This window comes from Cucurbita maxima, unplaced genomic scaffold (genome assembly GCF_002738345.1).
Source record: "Cucurbita maxima cultivar Rimu unplaced genomic scaffold, Cmax_1.0 Cma_Scf00011, whole genome shotgun sequence".
Lineage (NCBI taxonomy): Eukaryota > Viridiplantae > Streptophyta > Magnoliopsida > Cucurbitales > Cucurbitaceae > Cucurbita > Cucurbita maxima.
The window spans coordinates 2,047,144-2,072,663 of NW_019272027.1; the positions used below are offsets into that span (position 1 = coordinate 2,047,144).

At 39.1% G+C, this 25,520-nt stretch overlaps 5 protein-coding genes across 6 annotated transcripts in view; 3 read left to right on the top strand and 2 right to left on the bottom strand.

Annotated features, from left to right (window-relative positions):
- Nucleotides 1–1,940, top strand: part of LOC111486065 (transcription factor bHLH143-like) — a 4,265-nt gene extending 2,325 nt beyond the window's left edge. For both annotated transcript variants that reach the window (XM_023133066.1, XM_023133067.1), the window contains one exon: nt 48–1,940. In XM_023133066.1, coding sequence (XP_022988834.1) covers nt 67–1,110 — 1,044 coding nt within the window. In that variant the 5' untranslated portion in view covers nt 48–66 and the 3' untranslated portion in view covers nt 1,111–1,940. The remainder of the gene's footprint in view (nt 1–47) is intronic.
- A 3,950-nt stretch (nt 1,941–5,890) lies between these two features.
- LOC111486075 (RING-H2 finger protein ATL5-like) lies at nt 5,891–7,370 on the bottom strand. The gene has a single exon (XM_023133080.1). It carries the CDS (start codon nt 7,117–7,119, stop codon nt 6,133–6,135), a length of 987 nt encoding a protein of 328 aa, XP_022988848.1. The 5' UTR covers nt 7,120–7,370; the 3' UTR covers nt 5,891–6,132.
- Nucleotides 7,371–7,747: 377 nt separating this feature from the next.
- On the bottom strand, nt 7,748–12,714 carry LOC111486134 (2-carboxy-1,4-naphthoquinone phytyltransferase, chloroplastic). Its single transcript, XM_023133156.1, has 12 exons — nt 12,648–12,714; nt 12,099–12,269; nt 11,772–11,997; nt 11,492–11,595; nt 10,401–10,472; nt 10,161–10,299; nt 9,253–9,359; nt 9,079–9,178; nt 8,927–8,965; nt 8,725–8,835; nt 8,573–8,638; nt 7,748–7,962 (listed from the first exon to the last, which is right to left on the bottom strand). The coding sequence occupies exons 2-12, from the start codon at nt 12,194–12,196 to the stop codon at nt 7,858–7,860; spliced, it is 1,167 nt and encodes a 388-aa protein (XP_022988924.1). The 5' UTR covers nt 12,197–12,269; nt 12,648–12,714; the 3' UTR covers nt 7,748–7,857.
- On the top strand, nt 12,668–17,829 carry LOC111485990 (phospho-2-dehydro-3-deoxyheptonate aldolase 2, chloroplastic-like). Its single transcript, XM_023132974.1, has 5 exons — nt 12,668–13,183; nt 14,503–14,780; nt 14,930–15,206; nt 15,890–16,135; nt 17,404–17,829. The coding sequence occupies exons 1-5, from the start codon at nt 12,701–12,703 to the stop codon at nt 17,662–17,664; spliced, it is 1,545 nt and encodes a 514-aa protein (XP_022988742.1). The 5' UTR covers nt 12,668–12,700; the 3' UTR covers nt 17,665–17,829.
- Nucleotides 17,830–21,384: 3,555 nt separating this feature from the next.
- On the top strand, nt 21,385–24,973 carry LOC111486071 (nitronate monooxygenase-like). Its single transcript, XM_023133077.1, has 6 exons — nt 21,385–21,650; nt 21,989–22,201; nt 22,770–22,865; nt 23,132–23,277; nt 24,330–24,549; nt 24,650–24,973. Exons 1-6 carry the CDS (start codon nt 21,516–21,518, stop codon nt 24,842–24,844), a joined length of 1,005 nt encoding a protein of 334 aa, XP_022988845.1. The 5' UTR covers nt 21,385–21,515; the 3' UTR covers nt 24,845–24,973.
- The last annotated feature ends 547 nt before the right edge of the window (nt 24,974–25,520 follow it).

The following is a 25,520-nucleotide window of genomic DNA, read 5'->3' on the forward strand; positions in this document are numbered from 1 at the left end:
TTTTTTTTTTTTTTTTTTTTTTTTCCCTTTTCATTGTCAATGTTTAGGTGATTGGTTTTTTGTTGGATGGTTAAGACTGGAGATTCTTGGCCTCAGCCTGGGCATGCTGCTGGGAACCCGCCCGATTTAAATTGCATGAATGAATTGTTAAATTTCAGGCTGCCATTTCTGAACCCAGATACTTATATCTCTTCTGCACAAGCAAAATTTCGAGGATCTTCTAATCCTCCACATGTTGGTTTGAATTCGGAACAGAAGAATGTGTTGCTTCATAGCTTTCCATCTTATCTCGGGACCGTGTGTCCCCATGTACTTCCATACCTTGTGGAAAAACACTGCAATTCTTCTTTGGGACACGCTCGAATGACTTTACATGGCTCAAATACCGAGTTTTCTAAAAAGGAATACATTATTTTTGATCAGTCTGCAAATCAAACAAGTGTAATGTATAGTTCTGGTTGTGCTCAGATCCCCATCTCCATTAGTGCAAAACATTGCAGTCATGGCTTAAATGATGATGAAGAAGAAGCTGCTGGGGATATTGATTTTAAAAATTATTTGTTTCACAAATGTCCATTGAATAATGGACTTGCTGGTGAGGAAAGCGAGATGCATGAAGACACAGAAGAAATAAACGCCTTGCTTTATTCAGATGATGACAACCACTATAGCAGTGATGATGAAGTAACTAGCACTGGTCATTCCCCACCGCTGATTAAGGAACTTTATGATAAACAAACTGAGGAAATGAATGAGGAAGTTGCTAGCTCTGATGGCCCCAGAAAAAGGCAGAGATTGCTAGATGGTGGGCACAAGAAATTGTCAGATGCCCCTGTTTCAGTGAAAGTAGATGCATTTAACAACTACGGAGTTGATACGAAATCAAGCTACACTGGTGGCGATAGCCGAGGACATCAAATGGATTCCGTTTCGGGCAATTTTTCATCGAAAAAAGCCAAGTTAAGAGAGACTTTGAAACTTCTTGAAAGCATGGTTCCTGGTGCCGAGGGCAAGCACCCGATGTCGATCATTGATGACACTATAGACTACTTGAAGTCTCTAAAGTTTAAAGCAAAAAGCTGTGGGGCTGGCTGTCACGCCCCGCTGTGATGTCGGTCAAGGATGCCAGGATGGAGAAAAAAGTGGTGACCAAACTTTTCTTTTCCAGAATGATTGTTTAATTTGAACATCAATGTGGTGCCTTGGCTTGCTTTTATGGGACCCCATGGACATGAAGGACTGTACATAATGGGCTACTAAAGGAATTTAAGTAATATGCAGATACTGCTCTTTGCTCGTTGCCATTGAAGACAAAATGGGTAATGTTGACCAGAAATGATTGTCTATTTGCTTTTGGAGCATTAAAGATTAAAGGAATCACTCAGATTCGACAACTTAGGAGGTAAAAGTGGAGGTATTTGTTGTGTTCTCGAGGGACCCCATGAATTTAGTGCATGCGCATTTGGTAAGTTATGCCCCACCCTCCACTTATCTCCATCTCCCCCTTCTCTATATGGTGCTTTGCCTTCTCTTTACCCTTCATGGATAGAAAAAAAGAAAGAAAAATTGCAGATAATGAAAGTATTGGAAAAGTGATCCAAGTGCAAGGAATTGTGAGAGTGTAGTATTGTGTTTCATAATGATATGGTGGATGCTGAGCTGGAAATGCCCTTTAATCAATAATGTCGTAAAGGTAAGCTTGTTTTTTTCTTGCAATGTGGGAAGTGATTGCTTTTTTTTCAGAAAGTTGTGAAGGTGTGGCGTTGGTGCTCTGCTGCTGCTCGTGGGAACTTTCACTGAGGTTGGCTTTTAGTTCTTTTTAGATTTGTTGTTTCTGATGTAGTCGGTCCCCTGTCGGTTTGTCAGTTTGAGTTTGAATATGATGAATAATTGGTGGATGAATGTGATTTTCTTCTGCATTATTGTTTTTGATTCTCCAACTTGTTAGCTGTTTTTTTTTTCTCATTTCACGAGTTTTCTGTATATTTTGTCGTTTTAATCTCTCTGATTGGTTTGCTGATTCTCTCCACTTCTCTGGAATAATGAAATTTGCATCTTGATGAAACTATAGCATTGTTTCTTGTGGGGTTTCTGGATTTTCTTTTGAATGAAAACAAGCTTGTGGTTAATTGTGGATGCCATAGCCGAATGAAAACGTGAGATTCCACATCGGTTGGAGAGGGGAACGAAACATTCTTTACGAGAGTATGGAAACCTCTCCCTTATAGACGCGTTTTAAAACCGTGAGGTTGACGGTGATACGTAAGGGGCCAAAGTGGAGAATATCTACTCGTGGTAGGTTTGGGTTGTTACAAATGTATTAGAGTCATGCAACGAGGGGTATGGTAGCGAGGATGTTGGAACCTTGGTGAGATCTCACATCGGTTGGAGAGGGGAACGAAACATTTCTTATAAGAATGTGGAAACCTCTCCCTAATAGACGCGTTTTAAAACCGTGAAGCTGATGGTGATATGTAACGAGTCAAAGCGGACAATATCTACTAGCGGTAGGTCTGGGCGGATATAAAAAAATCTATAGCATTGTTTCTTGATCAAAAGTTAGAAAGTAGAAAGCAGAGAGAACATTATTTAACATTGTCTTTTTAAGTGTTAATCTATGAATGAATTGTATGGCACTCACCATTTGGCTAGATTAGGACTAGGGTTGGAGGAGGATGCTCATCTTTTAGTTAGTGTTATGTCAATCCTTGACGCCTGCACCGGGCCATGAGTTAAATATCGTGGGGTGGGCGGTCAAACCCTTATCTTTTGATTCATGATATATTCTTTAATCGGTTGAATTATGCTTAGGTTGACAATACTATAAAAATTTATTGACAAATGTTATTTGTCTTCCTTCAGTCAAATGATAAGACTCTCTTTGGTTGGATCATGCTGCACGTCTCTAATTTTATTTGATAGTAAAACAGAAAGTCTCTTAGCTGATGCAATAAGTCCTTTAATTGACAAGAATGAATCACAATATGATAAACATTGATGTGTACCACAATTTCATAGGGACTACACGATGCTTCACTTGCTTTGTCGAGTATCATTTTCAAGACTCGTATCTCTGTTTTCTCTCTTAGACGAGTATTAGGACTCGACAATAGATTTTGCTTTCACACTATAGGGGTTACTAGACCATGAATTATTTGCAGAAAAAGGCTTCACGTATTGTTTGATAAATTTATGAGGTGCAAACTTTGTTTTAATCTTCTCAAGGCCAAGAATTTTTTTGTTAATGAACTATGGAAAAAGGCTTCATTAATTTGAATCCCTAGAAATCATTGCATTACTTTTTCGATATTTGTCAATATTCTTGCTTTGAACGTATTGAATCATTCAGATGACATTTGTCAATATTCTTGCTTTGAACGTATTGAATCATTGAGATGATCGTCTTTATGGAGATTGTGCGATATCGTTACTTTTGAATGTTTTGTAGTTGGAAATGAGAATTACTTTATGATAAAAGGAACGGAAATAGTGAGACTACTTTTGAGAAAGGATCATCCAACTTTTGATATTTTCTTCCATACTAACGTTGAATCATCGGCTAATATCATAAATAGTGACAGTAAAAGGATTAGTTTATTAAACAAATTTATAGGACAAAAAAAGTTTTTTATATGGTACCCTTTCTCCCGGTGGTATTCCACTCCTTGCCTTCTTTTGGTTCAACGATGAAATTTTTAATGATAGAAGAAGGGCATGGACAATAAAAAGATATAGAAGCACCCTCGTAAGTATATAATTTTTAATAAAAATGTCGATTATTTTAGTTGTAATTTAACATTATCTATTGTTAATTATTTTAAATGATGTGATCTAAATTGTTTGTGTAAACATATGAGTCGAGGTATCTTATAGAATGAGTGGGTATAAGACTAGACGGAAAAAATTGTTAATCTCTATTTGTAAATTTGTTAATTTATAAGATTGATATTTCATAGGATGATCACATGCACCTCTATCTTAATACTAGGTGATTGATATTTCAAGTAAGATTTCTCTTTTGATTTTCATAGCTGATTTAACCGAACTTGACATTTTAGAGACCGAGTCAAATATAAAATTTGTGTTAGGGAGTTATCCAAAAAGATATTGTGGAAAAGTTTCATAGGGTTGGAACACATCCAACAGATTTTTCGACTACTATTTCTACCCACATAAGATTTGTGCTTATTAATAAAATCAAACTAAGATCTAATGCTTCCATTGCGTGAACGAATAGTTTATCTATGCCACTACTCTTCCTCTCTTTAATTGTCAGATTCAGATTCCTCGTTTTGCATGCAAATCTCGCCAGAGAAGATGATGTACCCTTCACGCGAAGGAGACCATCAGTTCAATGTGTCTCTAACTAATTCAAGTGATTTCAGACATGATTCAATCTGGGTTCGTTTTATCGGTTGATGTTTCACCGCTGGTCCAGCTCAATCTAGATTAGTCCAATCCATCATCCCTAAATCCTAAACCCGAAACCCAAAACCCAAAACCCTATGGTACCCTCATTATCTAAATTGGATACACTGTGACCATCCAGTTTGTCTCCAACTTGCCCACTCCAATTCAGAGGGTTTTCTTTTCCCTTTAATATTAGTGGAATTTGACATTGGGTTGGTGATCCATTGTTTTTTTCCTCCCTAACAAACGCATAGTGTTTGGTTTTTGGTTTTGAACTTGGCTTGCCATTGAAGTGTGCGTGGTTGGATTTTGTTCAGTAATGGTCCACGCTCACCCCTCATAGATATTATCTGCTTTGACCCATTATGTATCTTCGTCAGTCTCACGATTTTAAAACGCGTCTAATAAAAAGAGGTTTACGTATAAGAATGATTCGTTCCCCTCCCCAACCGAAGTGGAATCTCACATGTTCATTTGAAGGTACATATAGATATAGCTAAAGCATTTGGTTAATATCAATATTTTTAAAATGTTTTTATTTAGTGGGAGGCAAGATTGTTGCTGGGTACTCAAGGGAGTGATTCAAAGCCAAATCAACGTTGTAGGACTTGAAGTTCGACAAAGATATAATGTCGTGATGCCATCATTTTGATGAAAAGAAAGACGCTACCATTTCGATATATGACACTCTGAGCAAAAGATATATACATGAATGAAATAAGATCACATTTGGATGAGATCGATTATGAGGATAGAATAGTTATACCAATAAATTACATCGAAAGATACACTCATTTGCTATAAACTCTGGACTACGTCCAATATTTTCCAATTTAGTGTTATTGTTACATGCATCGATTCAACATCGGCCGAATATGGTTGAGGGTTAATATGATGATGATGATGATTTGTTGTTTGAAACGAATAAAGGTGTTTCGGTGGATGATAATCTAGAATTACGAAGTTTCATTAATATATTCCAGTTTCCTCGAAGTTTTTTAAATTATTATATATGATTGTGGACTGTAGTCGCTAAATATTTATAATTATTTAAATTCTAAAAATTTTCTTTATTTAAAAGTCTATTACCATAAATTAAATACGTGATAATCTCGTACTCTACTTTCCTCTCTCTATCAATCGAGATACTCCTTATCTTCGATAAAGCTACTTCATTCCTTCCCACAGCTTCACTTGAGAATCTTATATCTCTAGACTTTAAAAGACTTGTCGTCCCAGTAGACAGGATTTGTGAAATCCAATCATCGTAATTTCAAGTTTAGGTATCGTACCGTAGCCAAACCGAAAAAGAAAGGGACACTGAATGTCCTGCCATGGAGCTAAGGCTGCTTGCTCACTCAACCACTTATTAGGTAATTATCGAACAGACATAACACAAAGGTACAAATTAGAGATCGCTAATTTCATACGCTACATAAATGTAATATATTAAATGACTACGCCAATAAGATTGATGAGCTAGAAAAAACATAATCTTAAATCTATGTTTTAGAAGAGTTCAATTTGGAACCATTGGAATGTATTTTGTACAAACATCCAATGTAAGAACTTCACGAAAAAGAAAAAAAAAAAAATGTTTCCAACATCGTATATATCATTAATCTTTTCAAATCGTGTGTGTTTTCTCAGCTTCCTGAGAGTTTCTTTAGACATATTTCCATCTTCAGAGACCAAAAACCAAACAAGAACAAGAAACAGAGTTCAACTACTACTCTGTGTCGAATTTCTCATCACAAATTCGCCACTGCAAGAAACTGACCTGTTCATAGCAGCTGAAGAATTCACTCTCTCTTGGCATGATTTCTTCTTCAAATCATTCCCATTTCTCATACCAATTTCAGCAAGATCAGAGATGATTCGAAGAGCTGATAATGAATCTAAAGAAACTGATCTTCTCACTGCCTGAATTTCATCTTGTTCTTGTTGTTCTTCGTTTCTTAGAGAAGATTCGCCGGAATTGGATCCATTTCCCACTTCCATCTGTAAATCCCTCATCTGGGTTTCTTCAGATGTGACCAGAGGAGGCGGAGGCGGCGGCGGCGGTGGGGTCACGGCAGTGGATTGAGCTACCACTGGAGCGCGGCACATGGGGCAGTTCGTGTGGGATTGAAGCCAAGTGTCGATACAGGGGAGATGAAAAGCGTGGCTACACTTGGGCAAAAGTCTAAGAGTCTCATCCTCTTCAAATTCGCTTAAACAAACAGAGCACTCTGTTCCGTCGATCAAACCCTCGCCGGTTTTGAATTTGCAGATAGCGATGGCGTTGATGACAGCCGGTGGGAGGCCGATGGTGCGGATATACCAGATGGGGTGATCCAAAACAGGGCCATGTTCTTCATCGAGAAACTCCTCCTGGTGGGTGGTGGGCGGTGGGGGGTCAGGGCGTTGGCGGCGTCTGCGGCGGCCGGAGTAGAAACGGACGTAGACGGTGTAACAGAGGACGAGGAGAAAGGTGAAAGAGAGAAGGGCGATGGTGGCTGTGACCCAATTGGGGAGTTTGTGAGGCGATTTGTCGTAATAGGGCGGCGGGATTGAAATCGGGCCACGGGAACAAAGATTTGGGCATTTTTCGAGGCAATCGGAAGGGCAATTATCGGGAGAGTTATTGGGGCAGGTTTTAAGGCAGAGTTCCTTGAAGTCGTCGTCGTCGTCGTCGTCGGGGAGGAGCTTTCGGGAGAGGAAATCCATGGCGGATTTGAGGAGGAGAGAGAGAGAAGGCGTTGAAATTGGAAAATCCGGCGGCCAAGGAGAGAGAGTGGTTTAAAGGAGTATGTTACCACCGCAAGGTTTGAATGTTATTGTAATGGCGATTGGTGATTTTTCTTTGTCGTGACTGTTGACTTTATTGGATGGAAATGGACAAAGTCGAGCTTTGTTGTTAATGTACTTGGGCCCCAAGGAGCCCACTCAATATCATGAAAGGTACAAATTGTGGGGAAAGTTCTATGAAGTCTCGTTATAAACCCTCGACACTAACCTCGAAATGAGTGGACATAAATCGGTATGCCAACGAGAACACTGAGTCTTTAAGAGTTGAATACTAGGTGGTGTGCCAACAATAATGTTGAGCTCTAAAGGGGGTAGACACTAGACGGTATGTCAACGAGAATGTTGGATCACAGAGGAGGGTGAATTGTGAGATCCTACATCAATTAAAGAGAGAAACAAGTGTTAGTGAGAACGTTGGGCTTCAAAAGGGGTGAATTATGAGATCTCACATCGGTTGGAGATGAGAACGAAACATTTTTATGAAGAGTGTGGAAACCTCTTTTTAGCATACGTGTTTTAAAAATCTTGAACTTGGATTGTTACACTATATAATGAAACTTGCATTGGTTACATTATCGATGGTAATTCAAAATGTCGGGAAGTGATCACGGCTTCCGACTTTCCGTTATGAATACTCTACCGTGATCAAAACATTAATTAATTAATGAATCTAGCTGCAACCAATCCAGCCGCCAATGCAAGTCCAAATATGGAATGTAACCGCACACACAAATACTTGGCCATGAAAATTTTCTGTTTATCCTGCAAATTAAGGAAAAATATAAAAAAGCTAAATAATAATAATAATAAATGAAAAATATTTTCCTACAAATTTCTCATTTTTATTAACATATAACCCATTAACATTTTATAATCGTCAATACTTTTTAATCTATGAGTATCCAGGTAAGCTTCTAGAGGCGTTTAAAAATCTATGAGTATCCAGGTAAGCTTCTAGAGGCGTTCGTGGGTTAGGTTGAATTGAGTTGACACATTACTTAGACCCAACTCAACGCAAAGATCGATTGACCCATATGAATCTCGAGAGTAGGTGGTTGACTGCCGCCCCTTGTCTGGGAGGCTCTTCGGCTAGGGAGTCGCTATCTATCCTAACCTTTTTCTCATGGTAGTGAAAAAGAATGGCTTGCCCTTTTTTGTTTGATCAAAAATTGGCCCAAAGAACAAGAGTAGATTTCCTTAGGTCAATAGTAGAGAAACCCATGAACGGACTCCAACCCATAAAGCTTTAATTTTGAACTCAACCCAATCTAAATGAATTCATCGTGATTGAATTTTTTAGGTCATCGGTTGAATCACTAATTGACCTGAAGATTTAACGTATGATTTTTAAAGTAAATTGTTAGCCAATCACCTTGTGGTTTTCTTCAACGAAGCTAACCACCAGCTTGCCCACCGGGATCGTCAGACCACAAAAGAACTACAAAAGAAAACAATAGCATAAATGAAAGATAACGTAAAGTTATTCCGTTCACAAAGTAAGTCGAGTTTTCAGAATTAACTTACAATGCAAGTAAATGGAAGACTCTGGCTTAAACCCAGAGCAAATAGAAGCACAAAAAGCATAATTACTGCAGCCTTCACCACCTTGGAACCTCTTTCTGTGCCAAGCCTTACCTGCATAATAAGTTATCCAACACAGACAGATACAACATTAATTTCTCCAAATGTTTTTGACAAGCTGAAGCTGAGCAAAGACATGTTATACCAAAGGGGACATTTTTCCAACAGCCCTGTCTCCCTCAACCTATGCACAACAATGTCGGTGTTGGTCAAACATGATCGTTAATGTAAGACAGCAGAAGAGTTAAGGATACATGTTTTTTGTTTTGTTTTTGTCTCGACGAGGGGGGAAAGTACCTGATGGAAATGGCTGCAGAAGAGAATTAGAGTCGTCGTCGTTCCGACAAGGATAGAGGCGGAAAGGATCGTATTGGTTATGGGAAGATATCTCATCTCCCTGTGGTTCAGACAGACAGTCAATATAGAAAAAAACCAGACAACAACTGCTAATCCAAACCAAATGATTGTAACCTTGCGTTGCTCTGTAATAAGTAAAATGCTGTTGTAGCAAATGGACCGAAAGCAGCAAAGCACAACGGCTCTCCCAATCCTTGGTAGCTTAACCGGAACGGTGGACACTGCAACCGAGTCAATTATCAAAGCTAAAGAATAAATAGCTTGTTATAGTGTGCGTGTACAGAATAAATAGGTGGGTCTGGTTAGGAATCACGAATATCTAAAATGGTATGATATTGTCCACTTTGAACGTAAGCTCAAAGGCCTTGTATCTATGGACATGTACTCCTTACCTATAAATCTATGATCAACCCCTTAATTAGTCGATGTGGGACACCTCTCCCAACAATCCTCAACAATTCTCCCCTCAAACAAAGTACACCATAGAGCCTCTCCGGAGGCCAATGGAGCCTTCGAACAGCCTCCCCTTAATCGAGGCTCGACTCCTCTTTTGGAGCCCTCGAACAAAGTACACCATTTGTTCAACACTTAAGTCATTTTTTACTACACCTTCGAGACTCACAACTTCTTCGTTCGACATTTGAGGATTCAATTGACATGACTCTAATACCATGTTAGAAATCACGACCCTCCACAATGGTATGATATTGTCCACTTTGAGCATAAGCTCTCATGGCTTTGCTTTTGGTTCCCCAGAACGTCTCATACCAATGAAGATGTATTCCTTACTTATAAACCCATGATCAACCCCATAATTAGCCGGTGTGAGAATCCTCTCCGAATAATCCTAACACTGTCAACAGCTCAATCAATTACTTCTTTCAAATGCTAAAAGAAGGATTAGTGGCGTCTCGATTATTTCATTTAAGATTCATTGGAATCAACATGAATTATGAAGCAAAGAAATTGACTTGGGGCCAAGAGTATGAAGAAGACCAAAAATTAAAGATCCCAGGTGTTACCTGATATATGTAGCCACAAATAATTGAAAAGGCTAGAAATAATATGGCACGCAGGCTCCCAGCCTCCAGAGATGCCCATGTCAACCCCAAGAAGCCAATAGCAAGAAAAGTGTAAGCAGCAACAAGCGTCCCTATAGGGCTTATTGCACCACAATAACACAAACAAGTCGATAAGTTCTATAAGGACAAAAATTACGAAATTCGAGGGGTCCTTAGACGAGAAAGTAGTGTGAACTTTACCTGCCAACAAGTTTTACAACCGACTCCTTTTTGTTTTTATCAGCTCCGGTACTGAAGTCGTACGCGTCATTACTGCAAATGGAGCGGTTTAATTCGTTAACTTCAAATGGGGGAAGGAGCTCATAGTTCATACTTTGTCCTGAACCCGTGTTAGAAATGAGCAAGCAAAGGCTTCCATGGACAATAGGGGAGTTCTACAACTAAAAGCACCTTCCTCAAAATGGTAGACCTCGAAGGAGGGCAACGAATCTCTAGACTAGGCAAGATGGCAATAGATAGAGTTTATGTAACAACTCAAGTCTACCGCTAGCAAATAAAAGAAAGATATTTTAGTAAAACCCATTCCCGCTTGGTAAGAAGATAGCTTACAGTCCTATCGGAGTGCAAGAGAATTTCCTAAGAGACCCAGAATTGACGGAAGGAAGCAAACATTTGACTTTCGTGCCCACGTATCAAAGCTAGCAGAAAAAAAATGCCTTTATCGATAGGATTCATCTTTCCCGTTCTTTTGTTCAAAGGGATGCCCTCTTTGGGCTTTCCCTTGCAAGTCTCCCCTTAATGTTTTTAAAACGCGTCTACTAGGGAATAGACTAGTAGATATTGTCCTCTTTGGGCTTTCCCTTTCGAGTCTCCCCTCAAGGTTTTTAAAACGCGTCTGCTAGGGAGAGATTTCCACACCCTTATAAAGAATGTTTCATTCTCTCACAATCCACCCCCCTTCGGGACTCGACGTCCTTGCTTGCCCTTGTTCCTCTCTCCATTCAATGTGGGATCTCACAATCCACCCCTTTTGGGGCCCAACGTCCTCACTAGCACACCACCCGGTGTCTAGCTCTGATACCATTTGTAACAGCTTAAGTCCACCGCGAGCAGATATTGTCCTCTTTGGGCTTTCCCTCAAGGTTTTTAAAACACGTCAGCTAGAGAGAGGTTTCCACACCCTTAAAAAGAATACTTCACTTTCCTCCCCAACCGATATGAGATCTCACAATTTACCATGAAACAAACGTCTATGCAACCATTAAGCTATCAAAGATCAGGTTGAGTGTAAAAACAAACAGATGTAAGTCATACAAGAACTAGTTCTTCACCTTAAGTTAAGCCAACTGATGACAAGAACCGAAGAAGCCAGGATTACAAAAAAAAGCCGAGTGGAAAAATTCCCAGACTCAAAATAAGCAGCTGCACTTCCTACCTGTTTGTAATCAAAGAGAAAAATCTTAATACATAGCATCTTCAGAAATGGAATAGAACACACTCAAAGATCAAGAACAATCAAGTTCATCACAATTGATGCAACACATTTCTCAAAAGATTGATATCAAATCTTGCACAACTTGCTACCATAGAATGCAACGAGTATATGCATACCATTAAAGGAATCAACGCAACAGAGTAAATTGGTAGCTTAATAGCCCTCCAAATCAGAGTCCCCATGGCCAAGCCCTCTTCTCCATTCTCTTGGGGCATCGAATTAAACTCAATTGCTTTACATTTCGACACAAAACCTCTAAAACGGACCTTTCCGCACACACCCAATTGCTTTCCACGACTCCCGCGGGCAAATTTCCGAGCATCGGTTGATAAACTGGACAACCTGAAACAACCCAGATAAGAGCTGTGATAGCAGAAGAAAATAGTACCAATTTGAAGATGGGCAAGAACGTCTAGTGGCTATTTGCAGTGTCGGGAGCTTGCCTTGGAGTGAGGGTGCTGCGGTGGGAGAGATAGTCATCGAGATTCTTCTTTAGGGCGCCGAGATGGGTGGCTATGCAGAGCGTGGAGGCCATTGGCATCTCATAACGGAAGGCGAAATGCGAGTGAATCGGTTCCCGGAGCAGCCCGTTTCTGCGAGGTGCGCGCGCTTTGTAGTGTAGGGACAGAGGATGAGATTATGTGGGGAATGTTTTGAGTGATCTTATCATCTTCAACTCTAATTAACCGTCTCTCGAGTGTTCTATTTTTTTTAGAACGAAACTCAAAATTCAAAATAGACAATATCAGAGTCGTAACATTGAAATTTTAGATATTTTTTTTTTGTCCCATATTCATAATTTTAAAATTTGTTCAAAAGATTCTTCCAATAAAATGTCAAAATTCTAACGTTTTTTCTATAATTAATTTAAAAAAAGAAAAGAAAAAATCAGATTCTGATATTGATCGATTGTATTAAGAATAACAGAACAAACACTCACAAAAGTCGATCGATTTCATCTTCTTTGAGATAATTTCAATTCTCATCTTCCTCCATCCGCCGCATCGATCTTCACTCTGTTTCTCTTTCTCAAACTTACCCCAAAATGGCTCTCCCAGCGACTTCCCCTCTCTCAAAATCCCTCCTAAATTCCCACTTTCCGATCACCCGTCCGCCTCCCTTCACCACCGCCACCGCCACCGCCCGATCGCTCAAACCCATCTCCGCAATCCATGCCGCCGACCCATCAAAGTCGTCAAAGCCATCGATTCTTGTACCGACGAAATGGACCCTCGATAGCTGGAAGTCGAAGAAGGCTCTGCAACTACCCGAATATCCTGATCAGGCGATGCTTGAATCCGTCCTCAAGACCCTCGAATCCTTCCCTCCGATCGTGTTTGCAGGAGAAGCTAGGTCCCTTGAAGAGCGGCTGGCACAGGCCGCTGTGGGGAAGGCGTTTCTTCTTCAGGGTGGGGATTGTGCTGAGAGCTTTAAGGAGTTTAATGCCAATAACATTCGTGATACCTTCCGTGTTCTTCTCCAGATGAGCGTTGTTCTTATGTTTGGAGGTCAAATGCCTGTTATCAAGGTTGATTTCTGTTGCCCTTTTTATTTTAACTTGCATTGTGGTATGGTTTTGATGAATGATCCATTGGTAAGTTGAATGATTTTGTCATGTTTTTGGCTTTTAGATCATCGTTTGGTAAGCATGTTCATAATTGATTTGGCTTATGGGTTGATAGCGATTGAGAAATTGATATTGCAGTGATGTTTGGGAGTGTCTTTTGTTTTGTTGCATCCTAAAAGTTCTTTTCATTCAAAATCATCATGTTTATAAGTGATTTATGAGTGATCATAAAAGGTCAAAAGCATTTTAAGCGCTTTACAAGAAAGTATTTTTAGTGTTTTTCACTCGAGGGATTGCTAGGGAAGCTTTAAAAAGTCGAGCCAATCATTGAAGTGATTGGTCATTAAACACTTTTCTGGACTTATAAGAAGTGTTTTTGTTGAATTTACTTATTTTAATTGCACTTCTAAGCACACTCATACACTCATGCAAGGTTATGGTTTGTAGTGTTACCGTTACTGCTAGTAGATATTGTCTTCTTTGAACTTTCCCTCAAGATTATTTTAAAACGCGTTTTCTAGAAAGAGGTTTCCAAACCCTTATAAAGAATGTTTCATTCTCCTCCCCAACCGACGTGAGATCCCATAATCCACTCCCTTTGGGGCCCAGCGTTCTTGTTAGCACTCGTTCCCTTCTCGTGGGACCCCCCAATCCACTCTTCTTTGGAGCCCAGCGTCCTTGCTAGTACACCGCCTCGTGTCCACCCCCTGTGGGGCTCAGCTTCCTCCCTGGCACACTGCCCGGAGTCAATTTGAACATACCTCATGAGGCAAGGTACCAATTTCCATCATAATGGTCAAACTGGGGGGTCCCACATCGATTGGAGAAGGGAACGAGTGCCAGCGAGGACGTTGGACCTCAAAGGGGTAGGTTGTGAGATCCCACATCGGTTGGGGAGGAGAACGAAACATTCTTTATAAGGCTGTGGAAACCTCTCCCTAGCAGACGTATTTTAAAAGCCTTGAGAGGAAGCCCAAAAGGGAAAACCCAAAGAGGACAATATCTGTTAACGGTAGGCTTGGGCTGCATCCATGCCATTTTCATTAGAGCTTAATTACTTAATGGAATGGTCACTGGAATTCCCTGTTATGTTGCAATTATAAAGTTTTTCCTTCCTTTTACTTATTTATTATGTAGACCGAGTTTCTCAACACTGGAGATTGGAGAAACAGTTAAGTAATTCTTCATTACTCTTTCCTTGGAGACTGTTGAATAATTCCAGGGTTATTGTATGGAATTACGTTTGGCGAGTATGTAATCGGACTTATGTATGAATGTAGGTCGGGAGAATGGCAGGTCAGTTTGCAAAGCCGAGATCGGACCCTTACGAGGAGAAGGATGGAATGAAACTCCCAAGCTATAGAGGAGACAATATAAATGGAGATTCATTTGATGAGAAATCTAGAGTTCCCGACCCCGATCGAATGAATAGAGCTTACTGCCAGTCGGTAGCAACATTGAACCTCCTGAGGGCATTTGCCACGGGAGGTTATGCTGCAATGCAGCGAGTTACACAGTGGAATCTTGATTTCACCGAGCATAGCGAGCAGGGCGACAGGTTTGACTCTCGAAGACTATTCTTTCATGTGCCTTTTGAATTGGGATTCGATTACATCTAGTCAACCATGTTGATTAAGTGCATTCAAATGATAACTTTTCATTGTACTTGCATAGTTTGGTTATATATTTTCCACCGCATGCCAACAGATACCGAGAACTAGCTCATCGAGTTGACGAGGCCCTTGGATTCATGTCTGCTGCTGGACTCACCGTGGATCACCCTATCATGACCTCAACCGAGTTTTGGACGTCTCATGAGTGTTTGCTCCTCCCTTACGAGCAAGCACTTACTAGGGAGGATTCCACTTCTGGGATATACTACGACTGCTCGGCTCACATGCTTTGGGTCGGAGAACGAACTCGCCAACTTGATGGTGCACATGTTGAGTTTTTGAGAGGTGTTGCTAATCCTCTTGGCATTAAGGTACTTCCATCTTTCCTCTTTTCCCATTTTGTCTTGAAACTACACTTTAGTTTTACCTTTGTTGACACTTTGGTAATACAATCTCACTTGGACAGGATCTTTCATATAGGTTATACGACTTCGAGTTTGAACATTTTATGGATGTTCTTATAACTTTTTATTTATCAAGTTTGAACTCGATATTATTTTGTTACTTGTGAGATCTCACATCAGTTGGAGAGGGGAACGAAGTATTCCTTATAAGGGTGTGGAAACCTCTCCCTAGCAAATGTATTTAAAAACTGTGAGGCTGACGACGATACATAATGGGCTAAAGCAGACAATATCTGCTAGCGGTGGTCTTGGACGGTTACAAATGACATCAGAGCTAGACACTAGGCGGTGTGCCAGCGAGGACGCTTGGCCCTCAAGGAGGGTGGACTTTGAGATCCTACATTGGTTGGAGAGGGGAACAAAACATTCCGTGTGGAAACCTCTCCCTAACAAACGCGTTTAAAAATTGCGAGGCTGATGGTGATACGTAATGGGCTACAGCGGATAATATCTGCTATAGTGTAACATCCCATTCCGTGAACTGCTAAAGACCTATTATTCTTCTCTAGGTCATCACTTATGGTTCTTGAATTATTCCTCTGGTGGATGAAGAAATTTGATGACTGATAAATTATAGCATTTTGATACAGGCAAGTGATAAGATGGATCCCAAAGAATTGGTGAAGCTTATTGACATCCTAAACCCCACGAACAAGCCTGGAAGAATTACAGTGATAGTAAGAATGGGAGCTGAGAACATGAGAGTGAAACTTCCACATCTAATCAGGGAAGTTCGCCAAGCTGGTCAAATCGTCACTTGGGTTAGCGATCCGATGCACGGGAATACAATCAAAGCTCCCTGTGGACTAAAAACACGTTCGTTCGATGCAATAAGGGTATGATCATTCTTTCTGATTTATATATATTCGATTTGGTTATTAGAATAGCTTGCTTGTTACATTCATTTCCTGTTTATCTACTATTAGCCTATCTTATTACATACTCTAATTCAAATTTTGGGGAGGACATGGTCAACAATCTTGTTATTTTATTATTAATGCATTGATCATCTGAGATCCCTCATTGGTTGAAGAGGGAAACGGGTGTGGAAACCTCTCCTTAGCAGACGCGTTTTAAAACCTTAAGGGGAAACCCAAAAAGGATAATATCTACTAGCGGTGGGTTTGGGATGTTATAAATGATATCAAAGCCAGACACCGGATAGTGTTTCAGCGAGGATGCTCACCCCCAAGGGGGTGGATTGTGAGATCCCACATCGGTTGAAGAGGGGAATGGATGTGGAAACCTCTCCCTAGTAGACGTCTTTTAAAACCTTGAGGGGAAGTCCAAAGAGGATAATATCTACTAGCGGTGGGTTTGGGATGTTACAAAGGGTATTAGAGCTATACACCAAGCAGTGTGCAAGTGAGGACGCTTGCCCCCCAAAGGGAGTGGATTGTGAGATCCCACATCGATGGGAGAGGGGAACAGGTGTGGAAACCTCTCCCTAGCAGACGCGTTTTAAAACCATGAAGGGAAGCCTAAAAAGGAAAATATCTGCTAGTAGTGGGTTAGGGATGTTACAAAGGGTATTAGAGTCAAACACCGAGCAGTGTGCCAGTGAGGACACTCGCCCTCAAGGGGGTGAATTGTGAGATTGCACGTCGGTTGGAGAGGGGAACGGGTGTGGAAACCTCCACATTTTAAAACCTTGATGGGAATCCTAAAGAGAGCAATATTTGCTAGTAGTTGGTCTGGGATGTTAGGAATGGTATCAAAGTCAAACACCGAGCGGTGTACCAGTGAGGATGCTTGTCTCCATAGAGGGTGGATTGTGAGATCCCACCTCGGTTGGAGAGGGGAACGGGTGTAGAAACCTCTACCTAGCATATGTATTTTAAAACTTTGAGGGAAAACCTAGAAAAAAAAGCTCAAAAAGAACAATATCCGTTAGCGGTGGGTTTGAGATGTTGCATTAGGATGCTTTTGACCTTCTTGGAGTGCATAAACCTAAATATTATTACTTCCTTGCTAGATCTTCATTTCATTTAGAACAATTTTTGTCTGCATTTAGTTAAGTTTAGTAACAAAATTAGTCAGATACCTTTAGTAGTTTACTTCCGCATTATTTAGAGACCTAAATATTAAAACGTGACGGTTTCAGGCTGAGTTGAGAGCATTTTTCGACGTACACGATCAAGAGGGAAGCTACCCTGGAGGAGTTCATTTGGAGATGACAGGACAGAACGTAACCGAATGTGTTGGAGGCTCACGAACTATAACATATAACGATCTAAGCTCACGGTACCATACGCACTGTGACCCCCGACTCAATGCTTCTCAGTCACTAGAGCTTGCCTTCATCATCGCCGAGCGGTTGCGAAGAAGAAGACTCAAAGCAGGACGAGCTCCAGGAGGTTTCTGACAACAGCCGACAACAGTAGCCTTCGTTAAATCGTACGTAGCTAAAATGCATTCGGAATATATCTATATACGTTTTGGTTAGTGTTACACATTACATCTTAAAATGGTGTTTTGAGTGAACATAATAGAATGCAATAAATAACAATTTAGTCGTACATATTGTGTCCATTGAGAGAATACATTTTTGGATATAGAAAGTTGAGTCGTTATAGTATAGTAACGTCCTATCTGCCTTCTTTCAAACTCAATTTACGAAGATTCAAAGATAACTTTAAATGGAAAAATATTTGGGTAATTCTCATCACGACTTTGTGTTTAAAATTAAAGTTTAATTATTGTGATTTTTTATTTTTTTTCTCGAAATTTGCTGAGTTTATGGCAAAGGTAAATAACTTTCTTGTTGGAACATCTCAAGGTAATTCTCATCGGGCGCCGTCATTCTCTCTTTAGTCTCCTGGAATGCTAAACGGGTAAGTTTTTTCGTTTTTTCTCTTTTTGTTATATCCCTTTGCAAAAACTGATGGTATATTTTAACCTTGATGCATTCTATGATAATTGTTCATATTGAGTTAAATGTTTAAATCATAATAGTTCTATTTTACTTTTTATAGATGGAAAACAATAGTGCAACAATATGTGCAAGATAATGCATCGAAACCACCATTGGCTACCCAATCTGAATTTAAGAAGAAGAAACCCAGTAAATCAACCGTGTGGGATCACTTTACAAGATTAGAGAACAATAATAAGAGGTGCAAGTGCAACTATTGTTCTAAAGAGTATGTTTGTGATACTAATTCTTGTGGAACTAGCACATTATGGAAGCACTTAAAAAATCAGTGTAGGAAGTACACATACGGTGGAGGACAAAGGACAAACCACTATAAGTTTTCAACGTTCAATGAATGGAAAGGGTGGTAGTAATATTGTTACTTTCATTATTTAATCAAACAAGATGTAGAGCAGCATGTGCCAAGATGATAATTATGGATGAATTATTATTTAAATTTGTAGAAAATGAGGGTTTCAAATTGTTTTGTAGTATTGCATGTCCTAAGTTTGACCCTCCGTCAAGAGTAATCATTGCTAGAGATATATTTCAGCTCTATCTAGAAGAAGAAAAGAATGTTGAAAGATTTTTTAGTCAGTCATTCCAAGAGGGTTTGTCTTACCACTAACACATGGACTTCATTGCAAAATATTAATTACATGGTAATCACCGCTCATTTTATTGATTCATAATGGAATTTGCATAAAAGAATTCTCAATTTTTGTCAAGTTGCTAACCACAAGGGAAAGACTATTGACAAGATTATTGAGAGTTGTTTATTGGAATGGAGAATCGATAAGGTTTTCTCTATCACAATTGATAATGCAAGTTCCAATGATATAGCTATTTCATATATTATGAGAAGCCTTAGAAGTTGGAATTCACTCGTCTTAGATGGAGAAATATTACACATGAGGTGTTGTGCTCACATAATTAATTTGATTGTGAATGAAGGGCTTAAAGAAATGCATGGCTCCATTTCTAGTGTTCGCAATGCCGTGAGGTATGTTAGATCATCCCCCAAGAGATTGACAAAATTTAAAGATCGTGTTGAACAAGAAAAAATTAAATGTAAAGCACTTGTTTGTTTGGATCTGGTGACTCGATGGAATTCCACTTATTTGATGCTTGATCATGCCTTGAAATTTGAAAAAGCTTTCAAAGTATTAGAGGAGGAAGAATTAGATTATGTTGATTATTTCAAGGAGGGGATCATGGAAACAAAAGAATAGGGCCACCAACCATTGATGATTGAAAAAATGTTGCAGTGTTTGTAAAGTTTTTGAAGGCTTTCAATGATGTCACTGCGAAGATAAGTGGTTCTTTACATGTGACTTCTAATTCTTATTTTCATGAACTTTGGGGTATTTGAGAACTTTTAGTTCAGTGGAGTACAAATGTGAACTTTGTTTTAAGTAACATGAGTTCAAATATGAAAGTTAAGTATGACAAATATTGGGGCTAACTGGAAAGAATTAATAAGTTGATATTCATAGCAGTGGTACTCGATCCTCGTTACAAATTGGATTACATATCATTTTGCTTTTCGAATATTTACGAAGATGCTATGGCTAAAGTGATGGTGGATGACATAAAGAATTATTTAATTCGTTTGTATGATTACTACAAGTTTTATGATAATGCTCAAGATCATCATCAATCTGAATCAAGACTCACTTCTAAGTCCATGAGTATGGAGATGGACACAATTGATGAAGAGAATTTGAGTGGTTCAATATTAGTATTATCAAGATACAAACGAAGAAGAGAAGAGCAACATTCACTCGAGTTAAAGAATGATGTGGATCGATATTTATTTGACCCTAGTGAATAACTTGATGAATTTAAGTATAGAGTTTTATTGAAAATTGCCCAAGATGTTTTGGCCGTTCCAGTGTCGACGGTATCTTTTGAATCAACATTTAGTACGGGTGGGAGGATTCTTGATTATTTTAGGAGCTCTTTGACACCTAAAACAGCGGAAGCTATGATATGTACACAAAATTGGATCGGTAGAAAATCAGTATCGTTAAATATTCCTGAACAACTTGAAGATTTGGAGATTTGTTGAAACAGTAACTCCAAATCTATTTATTGTCTATTTGTTAAGATGTATTATGTATTGTTATATCACAATTTATATTTTATTTTTCAGATAATTTAAGACTTTCAAGTTCCACCAACGTCATGTAAGTAAAATATTTGAAGTTATACTATGCTTTATCCAAACAATCTTAAAACGGTACTAACTTTCAAGATGTTATTTATTCTTTTGTAGGAATTAAAAATGCAAGAGAGGGTTGGATGAATGTTGTAACTTTTGAATTAATTCATTGAATATTCTTCACATATTTATAGGTAAATTTATAGGCATTTTGTTGAATGATTATATATTGGGAATTAGATGTGGTAACTTGGATTCATTGCATATTTTTTATATATTTATAGGCGATAATATAGATGCAATAGAGAGTTTGATATTTTTAATCTACAACTTAGAGGTAGTAATTGTTTTATCATCTTAGGACATACAAATTTAATTTTTAAAATTTTTTTGGACCATCCCGAAAATAGAGGGTTGGGTTGGGTTGGAAAATTTTTTGGGTTGGGTTGGGTTACTAATCCAACTAACCCGAACTTTTGGGTTGGGTCAAAAAAATCCTCAAACCCAAGCCAACTCGAACCATGTACACCCCTAAAAACGATGAATATCTAGTGATGTCTCGGGATTATGAAAGTGATACTCACATAATGAGTTCAATGTACATAGAAGTGATCTATATGAAACTATGTGTATGAAAGTGATACACATAAATTACGTTAGTCTAAGTCATGATTACTTCCAGTGGAGTTACTTATTGAGTATTTTTAAGCAAGAATTATTTTTATACGAAATAAATTCGAATATTGCTTCTTCTTTATGTTTAAACGGTATGATTTAAAGTTTTCCTTAATTAATTTTTTAATTAAAAAAATTAATTGAATTATTATTTTTTTATTTTCCTTAATCTCCCACTCAAATAGTGGAAGACGTAATAATAACAAAATAATAATTCGAATAAATAAACAAAAGAAAAAGAAAAAAAAATGTACACGTCGTTCGTTACGTCGTCGTTTTACACTACTCGACGGAATAAAGCGAGTGCGCGGCGTGATTGCTTACGTGTTGAATCCGGTAGCTCTCACGTACCGAAACCTTCAAACCCGCCTCCCATGGCTGCCACTGCTACTTACTCCCTATATATTCAAATTCAAACTTCCTTCAATCAATCCATTGTCAAACGAAGATAAACAATAATCAGATGAGTTTTGGAGGAATTCTGGGTTTCGAGTACGGCATAGTTCAGGCTCCGCTTGGACCTGATATCTCCGGTCCTGAGCTTGTTGCTGCCGTCGCCAATGCCGGTGGGCTCGGTCTTCTCAGAGCTCCCGATTGGGTATCTTACTGTTTTCTCTTCTTCCTTTCTTTTCCTTTGAGTGGAAACGGAGTTTAATCTTTTTTAGAATGGATTCCGTGATTGATTGTTGCCTGGTCGATCATACTGCTCTGTTTGGATTTTGATACTTTCATTATTGATCGATATGAATGATTGCGATTTTTCCATTTTTGTAACTGCTTATTTACATTTTTTAATATGAATGCCGACGATTTGGTGATGATTTGTTATGAAATTATGGAGGAGTGTAGGGAAAATTTTCTGGAAACTACATGATTTTGGTTAGTGAATTTTTACTGTAATGGAGCTTGAAGCATTTAGGGTTTTATTTGTAACAGGAATCGCCTGATTATGTACGAGAATTGATAAGAAAGACACGAGCGCTAACGAATAAACCATTTGGAGTTGGTGTCATTTTGGCATTTCCTCATGAGCAAAATCTAAGGGCCATATTGGCTGAAAAGGTAGCAGTTGTGCAAGTTTACTGGGGAGAATGTTCAAAGGATCTTGTGGATCAAGTTCATTCTGCTGGGGTGAAAATTATTCCACAAGTGAGTGTTCTCTTGCATATCTCATTCAAGTCGATTGCTTGTTAAGGCTTCATTTGATAGCCATTTGGTTTTTGGTTTCTGAAAATTAAGCTTATAAATACTATTTCCTCTTATGAAGTTATTTGTTTTGTTATCTACTTTATGCTAACATAAGATATGAAATAAGATGTGAGATCCCACATCGGTTGGAGAGAGGGAACGAAGCAATCCTTATAAGGGTGTGGAAACCTCTCCCTAGTATACGTGTTTTAAAACCGTGAGGCGGGAGGCAATGCGTAACGGGCCAGAACGGACAATATCTGCTACTAAGGGTGTGGAAACCTCTCCCTAGTATACGTGTTTTAAAACCGTGAGGCTGGAGGCAATGCATAACAGGCCAGAACGGACAATATCTGCTAGGGTGGGCTTGGGCTTGGGCTTGGGCTGTTACAAAAAAAAAACAAAATGGTTATCAAACGAGACCTAAATCTTATGTTCGGTTATATGACTTAATGCCTAATGATATAATATGAGATTTTTCCCTCTACTCATATTGGAGTATGTTACATTTGAACAACTACTTTTGCAGATTGGGAGTGTTGAGGAAGCGAGAAAGGCCGTTGATGTTGGTGTTGATGCAATAATCGTGCAAGGATGGGAAGCTGGAGGACATGTTATTGGTCAAGTATAAAGCTTCTTCTTCCTAGAAAACTTGATTAATTCTTGATGCTCTTATATCTTTTGCTTCCAGTTGGTGGCATTAAAAGTATTTGTCATAAAAAGTATTTGAACATTCTTCTAATTTCGCTGTAATAAGAACTGATAGTATTGTTATTTGCTGCTTTCAGTCATTGGTATTACATTAGTTCTTGTGTTCATTAATCATACTCTTCACACATTTGTACTTAAACCATATCATAACTTTTCTCAAATATACTTGGTTCTTTACAGGAAGGTTTGATTTCCATCTTACCAGGGGTAGTTGATATTGTTGGGGATAAAGATATACCTGTAATTGCGGCTGGCGGTATTTCAGATTCACGAGGTTATGTCGCTGCGTTGGCCCTTGGTGCACGTGGCGTCTGCCTTGGGACTAGGTTAGTAAAGCTCAACTGTGATTGAAATGTATTTTAGAAAACTGCTAGATCCATGCTATAAATCGGTGCTCAATTAGAAACAGTGTCTCGTTTTTTAAGAATAATGTCACATGTTATGTCGAGTTCTGTCGAGAGTCACCGTATCCGTGATCCCTTTTCCATGTTATGAAGCAAAGTATGGTAACAAAACATGTTGGCACAGAAACTTCATTAATGACCTGTGACACATTCTTAAACAAATGTGTAACTTTTATTCGTCTAAGCCATGGAGAAATGGTGTTGGAGGAAGTTTTATTGATATTGATGTGAGATTTCACATCAGTTGGGGAGGAGAACGAAACATTCTTTATAAGGGTGTGGAAACCTCTCCCTAGCAGACACGTTTTAAAAACCTTGAGGGGAAGTCCAAAGAGGACAATATCTGCTAGCGATGGTCTTGGGCTATTACAAATGGAATCAAAATCAGACACTGGGCAAGGTTATTACAAATGGTATCAAAACCAGACACTGGGCGATGTGCCAGCGAAGAGGCTGAGCCCCGAAGGGGGTGGACACGAGGCGGTTTGCCAGCAAGGACGTTGGGTCCCGAAGGGGGTGGATTGGGGGGTCCCACAAGGATTGGAGAAAGGCTCGAGTGTCAGCGAGGACGCTGGGCCCCGAAGGGTAGTGGACGGTGAGATCCCACATCGGTTGGGGAAGAGAATGTAGTATTTTTTATAAGGGTGTGGAAACCTCTCCCTAGCATACGCGTTTTAAAAAACTTGAGGGAAAACTCAAAAGAAAAAGTCCAAAGAGGACAATATCTAGCGGTGACCTTTGGTTGAGCTGTTACAATTGATGTCACATCGTAATCCATTTACGAGATAGTTCAAGGCTGAAAACCTGTTTTCATTTGGTGCAATTCAAAACTTGTCGTTATCCTTATCATATTCTCGTAATTAGAACGATTATATAATCTAATGATGAAGCATATCTCATGAGATTTGAATTTTACTCCATAACTTTGTTGCAATTGTAAATTGAGTACACAAGAAAAAAATGAAATACTGCAGATTTGTTGCTACGAAAGAAAGCCACGCTCACCCTGCATACAAGAGGAAGTTGGTGGAACTGGATGCAACTGATTATACAAACATTTTTGGGCGTGCAAGATGGCCTGGTGCACCACAGCGTGTTCTACAGACACCCTTTTACGATGATTGGAAGTCACTTCCTGCCAATGAAAACGAAAGCAACCAGCCGGTCATCGGCCGTTCAACAATTAATGGCTTGGTGAGCTCCCCTTGCGTCTTTTCTACTTACAAAATGAAGAAGTTGAGAATCTTCTGTTGTGCTCTACTTTTAAATCATATATTTTTCCTGCTTGGAACAGGACATAGATATACGTCGCTTTGCGGGTACCGTGCCGAATGCGACAACAAAAGGTGACATCGAGAGCATGGCAATGTATGCTGGGCAAGGAGTTGGACTAATCAAGGAGATCATACCTGCAGGAGAAGTGGTAAGGATGCTGGTTAAAGGTGCACAACATCATATCCATACACATTTTAGTAATTTTGTTTCTTAAAGTTTGATGCTCAGATCCGCAATTTTTTTTTGTTTTCTTGAAGAAATAAGATAGAAAATCCATATGTAATTAGATGAATCATGAACTCAGCAATCCTTCAGTTTAAATAAAGTTTTCAGTTAATCCGAATTTGAAAATTTTAGTGCCCTAATAACCACTAAAATTAGCTAAATCAAGCTTAGGTGGAGATATCGATCATGATGATGATTCTAGCATGGGTTGTGCATATGATTAGAGATCATTTAAACCCCTAGAGGTCGTACTTATAGTAATTTCTTGATACAATTGTGCGAATGTTTTTTCGTAGTATATGGTATGACCTGACAAAAACTTCGAACATTTTGGCAAAGTTACAAAAGATACTCAAAACGAAGATAAATTTTAGTTTTACCGTCAAACTCTAGGCTGATGGTCGAATAGAGCGTTTGAATAAGGTTCTAAGAGGCAAGCTCAAATACAAGAAGTCTCAAATTTAGACCACAAGAACAAAATCCTATGAAGTGAGTTTTTTCTTCCATAGCATTGGTAAACAATGTGTTTAGACGTTGGTACGGAGGCATACTCTCTCATAGGGTCGATGTGTATGAAACTGAAAAAAATATCTATGCATGAGAGTGCTGTAATGAAGATCTCACTTAATGCTTAGGTATTTGTTAAAGTGATATACATGGACCTA